Source organism: Orycteropus afer, unplaced genomic scaffold (genome assembly GCF_000298275.1).
Source record: "Orycteropus afer afer isolate SDZICR_OR568_19922 unplaced genomic scaffold, OryAfe1.0 scaffold00110, whole genome shotgun sequence".
Lineage (NCBI taxonomy): Eukaryota > Metazoa > Chordata > Mammalia > Tubulidentata > Orycteropodidae > Orycteropus > Orycteropus afer.
Genome location: NW_006921697.1, coordinates 6,628,295 through 6,632,927, shown reverse-complemented (window position 1 = coordinate 6,632,927; position 4,633 = coordinate 6,628,295). Strand labels below are relative to the sequence as shown.

Sequence of the window (4,633 nt, the reverse complement as noted above, 5' to 3'; positions counted from 1 at the left end):
ACCCACCAGCCACTCCTCGGAAGAAAGGTTGGGCAATCCTACTTCCGTAGTGATACTGCCTTGGAAACCCAAGGAGGGGTCGCTATGAGTCGGGGGCGACTCGACGGCAAACAACAACAACAACAAATTATTAAGCACTTATAAGGAAGGAAGATCAGGCAATCTACTTCTGTAGTGATACTGCCTCGGAAACCCAAGGAGGGGTCACTATGAGTTGGACCCGACTCGACAGCAGTGGGTTTGGTTTGGTTTTGGAAATGCCAAAGTTAAGAAGCCCTGATGGCACAATGGTTAAGCACTTGGCTGCAAACCAGAAGGTTGGTGGTTTGAACCCACCAGCAGCCCCATGGGAGAAAAGACCTGATGATCTGCCCCTGGAAAGCTTACAGCTTAGAAAACCCTATGGGATAGATTCCACTGTCATATAGGCTCACTATGAGTCACAATCTCCTTGAAGGCACCCAACAACACATGCCCAGGGTTGGAGCATTGGTGGATCTGTAATAGAATTCTCTTGCCTTCCATGCAGGAGAGCAGGGTTCAATTCCTGGCCAAAGCACCTCATGTCAAAGCAGCACCCATCTATAAGTAGAGGCTTGCATGCTGCTCTGATGCCAAACAGGACTCAGTGGAGTTTCCAGACTAAGACAGACTAGAAGAAAAGCCTAGCAATCCACTTCTGAACATCAACCAATACAAATTCTATGGTTCACAACAGTCCGATCTGCAATCAATCACGGAGATGGCACAAGACTGGGAAGCATTTTGACACATGGAGTCACCATGAGTTAGGGGACAACTCCATAACAGCTAGTGACAACAAGATGCCCAGCATGGGGCTATCTAGTCTTCTGTTATCTAATGCTCAACATAGGAGCTCTGGTGGCATAGGGCCTAAGGCACTTGACTGCTAACCCACCAGCCACTCCTTGGAAGGAAGACTGGGCAATCTACTTTCATAGAGATATAGCCTCAGAAACCCAAAGAGGCAAAATCAACTTGATGGCAGTAAGGTGGGTTTTTTTGTTCTGTTTTTTGGTTTTTTTTAATGCTCACCACAGCCCAGAGTCACAAGACTGGTTAATGCTAGAAGAAGAACTGGAACTCAGGCTTCCGGAACTTCAAACACTCACTGTCTCCCCTACAGCCTTTAGCTGGCCCATGGTCTCTCAGGTTCAGGGCTCTGAACCATATGAGCCCAGGGAAAACCTAGATGATGGCAGATAGGGATAGAAAGTGCCAATTGCTATGTAATCTTGGGTGAGTCCCTGTTTCCTCTGGGCCTTTAGGGGATGGGGGGGGGGCTGAAAGGTGACTGGATGATATCTCTGGGCTTATCCAGAGCTATCTATCTTAGAGCCTCTGGGCTGGGATGGTATCCTACTAAGACATGTAGGGTGCAGGGCAAGCTTGAAGCCTCTGACCTGCCTCTATCTCATAGTGGCCATCCCTGGAGCCAAGAGAAGCATTCTCAACCTACACTTGGACGTGGTGTAAATCCTCAGGGCAAGTGAGGCCAAGAGGGCCTCCCAGTCTGAAGCAGAGTGAGATCAAGGCCACTAATTTATATCATTTATTTATTATTTTAGAACTTTTCTACCCATGAAAGCATTTTTTTTCAATCATCACACCCACTGTATTGTTGTTGTTGTTATGTGCCATTGAGTCTGACTGGACTCATAGCAACCCCTCCTTGGGTTTCCGAGGCAGTATCACTATGGAAGGAGGTTGCCCAATCTTCTTTCTCAGGAGTATCTGGGGGGTTTGAACCGCCAGCCTTCGGGTTAGCAGTCAAGTGCCTTAGGCACTATGCTACCAGAGCTCCTAAGAGGAGATCAAGGTTCAGGAGCCCAAATGCTATGTCCATGGATTAGAAACAGAGGTTGTTGTTGTTGTTGTTATGTGCCATCGAGTCAAACCTGACTCATAGTGACCCCTCCTTGGGTTTCCGAGGCAGTATCACTACGGAAGTAGGATTGCCCAACCTTCCTTCCGAGGAGTGGCTGGTGGGTTTGAACCGCCAGCCGTCTGGTTAGCAGGCAAGTGTCTTAGCCACTATGCTACCAGGGCTCCCTAGAAACAGAGGAGGGATCAGTAAATCAGGCCTCTGGCTGTCAGTCCTGCCTGCTCTATCCTACACGACACTGTTCCTCAATCTCAGACCAATATTTCCAAGTTGGTAGGAGGGAGGGGATCTGAGGTGGATCGCTTCTGACTGCAGCCAGAGATGTGTCTTGCTCAGAGCCAGGTAGCAAAGAGAAATTGAACTGGGCTTCTCTGGGTCTTAGAATGACCCTTCCAAGGTATCTGCAGAATGAGATGTATGAGAAGTAGCCTGCTCTATCAGGAGATCACAAGCCAGGGACTCACAGGGCTGGATCTGTCATCAGCTGCGGGTCTAGATCTGCTGCCTGGAGAGCCTTTCAAACCTGCCTATCTCTCAGGACCAGCCACAGAGAAGGCCCACAGGGAAGGAGATTGGTGCCAGCGTTATCAGGGAGGGGAGGGGGAAGCTGGTCTGGGTCTCTGGGTCTGAGGACAGTTCCATAGTTTTTCAGTTATGTGCAATTTCACTTAAGCTCTTGGAAAGATAGCAGAGAAGGTACTGAAGTGAGTGAGACCGACCTCTCAAAAAAAGCCGGGAGGAAAACAAGGCCTTAACGCACACTCACATCGTACAGATGTGGAAACTGAAACCCATAGAGAGAAAGAGGCCCACTCAGAGTCCCACAGCTCGTGATTCTGGGAAGCTCTTCTGCAGAGAAGGAATTCTCGAGAGCGGAATGGCCACTCTTCCCATCTCACCCCGCCCCACACACTTCCAGCTGGACCGGGATGCAGGAAGCAGAGTCCAAAAGGAAGGGGTGCTCACCCGTTTCCGAAGGACGCGCGCTGGGGTCGCAGGGCCGACAAGAAGCAAGACGACGGCGATTAGGATCGAAGCCTGCATCAGGAGGGACATAGTGAAGGATGAGTCTCCGCGGGGTTAAGTAGAAGGTCTGCGCCAGTGGCGGCTGTGGCGCCTTTAAAAGCTTGTCAGCATTGGTTATGCAAAACTGTGCATTGGTATGCAAAAAACAGCCCAGCCACTTCCAGCGTCGCCCCAGGGGAGCAGAGAATTCCAGGCCAGAGTGGGACGGATCTCCTCTGGCTCCTCCCCTCAACACTTTGTTATGGAACCCCTCATTTAAGGTGCTTCAAGCCCCTCCTGCTGGGGGCGGGGCCGGAGCTGGGGGGCAGAGAAGGGGCGGGGGCTGAGCTCCGGGGGGCGGGACAGAGTTGAGCCGTAGGGAGGGGCGGAGGTGTTGTTACTTGACTCTCGCAGTGACAGTCACCACCGGAAGGATTTTGAGGAAGTCAAAAATCCAGTGTTTTCACCCATCCCTTCTTGACAAAAATGTCACGCTCCCTGCCAGTAGTACCCTTCCCGATATCCGTGTTGCAAATCATTGTGTTTTAACAACAACTATAGTAAAAACCCAAAAACAAACCTACTGCGACCAATTCGGACTCATAGCGACCCTATGGGACAGAGTAGAACGGCCCCATAGGATTTCCAAGACTGTAAATCTTTACGGAAGCAGGCTACCTCATCCGCGGAGAGGCTGGTGGGTTAGAACCCCACAAAACTAGCAGCTGAATGCTTTAACCATTGAGACACCAGAGCTCCTGTAAGTACAGTAATAGCAACTAACATTTTAGTAAGTGCTTTGAGGTGTTTTGAGGAGCTCTGGTAGCGTAGTGCCTAAGGCACTTGACTGCTAACCAGAAGGCTGGCGGTTCAAACCCACCAGCCACTTCTCATACGGAAGATGGGGCAATCTACTTCCGTAGTGATACCGCTTCGGAAACCCAAGGAGGGCTCGCTATGAGTCGGGTCCGACTCCGACTCGACGGCACATACAACAACAAGAAGCATCGTTAAGCACTTTGTATGCATTAACTCTTTAATTTTAACGAATCTACCAGGTGAATGGGGAGCCCTGGTGGCTCAGTGTTTAAAACGCTTGGCTGCTTACCAAAAGGTCCACAGTTAGAAAGAACCCACCAGCAGCTCCGTGGGAGAAAGACAAGTCAGTCTGCCTCTAAAGATTTAGTCTTGGAAACAGCAGTTCTCTGTCGTAACAGGGTCACTAGGCGGCATCAGAGATCAGGGAATCCATCACCAGTTTATCACGTTGTGGTGGCTTGAGCAATGGTGTGATGCTGGCAGCTATGCCACCGACATTTCACATACTAGCAAGGTAACTCACAATGGACAGGTCTCAGCAGAGCTTCTAGACTAACATAGGCTGAGAAAAAGGCCTGGCAATTTCTTTCCAAAATAAGCCAATGGAAACCTTACAGGTGGCAACAAACACTGTCCATCTCAATTGCTTTGGATATGCCATCAGGAGGGATCAATTGCTGGAGTAGCACCTTCTGCTTGGTGAAGTAGAAGGACAGCAAGGGCAAGGAAGACCCTGGGTGAGATGGATGAACACAGTAATTGCAACAATGGACTCAACATCCCGACAATTGTGAGGATGACACAGGACTGGGCAATGATTCGTTCTGTTCTGCATCAGGTCTACATGAGTTGGAGTTCTCACATCCTCAGCTAACAACCACATGAAGGAACTTTTTTTTTTTT

General features: G+C 49.8%; 1 protein-coding gene across 1 annotated transcript in view; it reads right to left on the bottom strand.

Annotated features, from left to right (window-relative positions):
• The window catches only part of GM2A (GM2 ganglioside activator), a 49,127-nt gene extending 46,165 nt beyond the window's left edge, over nt 1–2,962 (bottom strand). Inside the window, exon 1 of the mRNA XM_007943636.1 lies at nt 2,873–2,962. Coding sequence (XP_007941827.1) covers nt 2,873–2,962 — 90 coding nt within the window. The remainder of the gene's footprint in view (nt 1–2,872) is intronic.
• Between the last annotated feature and the right edge of the window lie 1,671 nt (nt 2,963–4,633).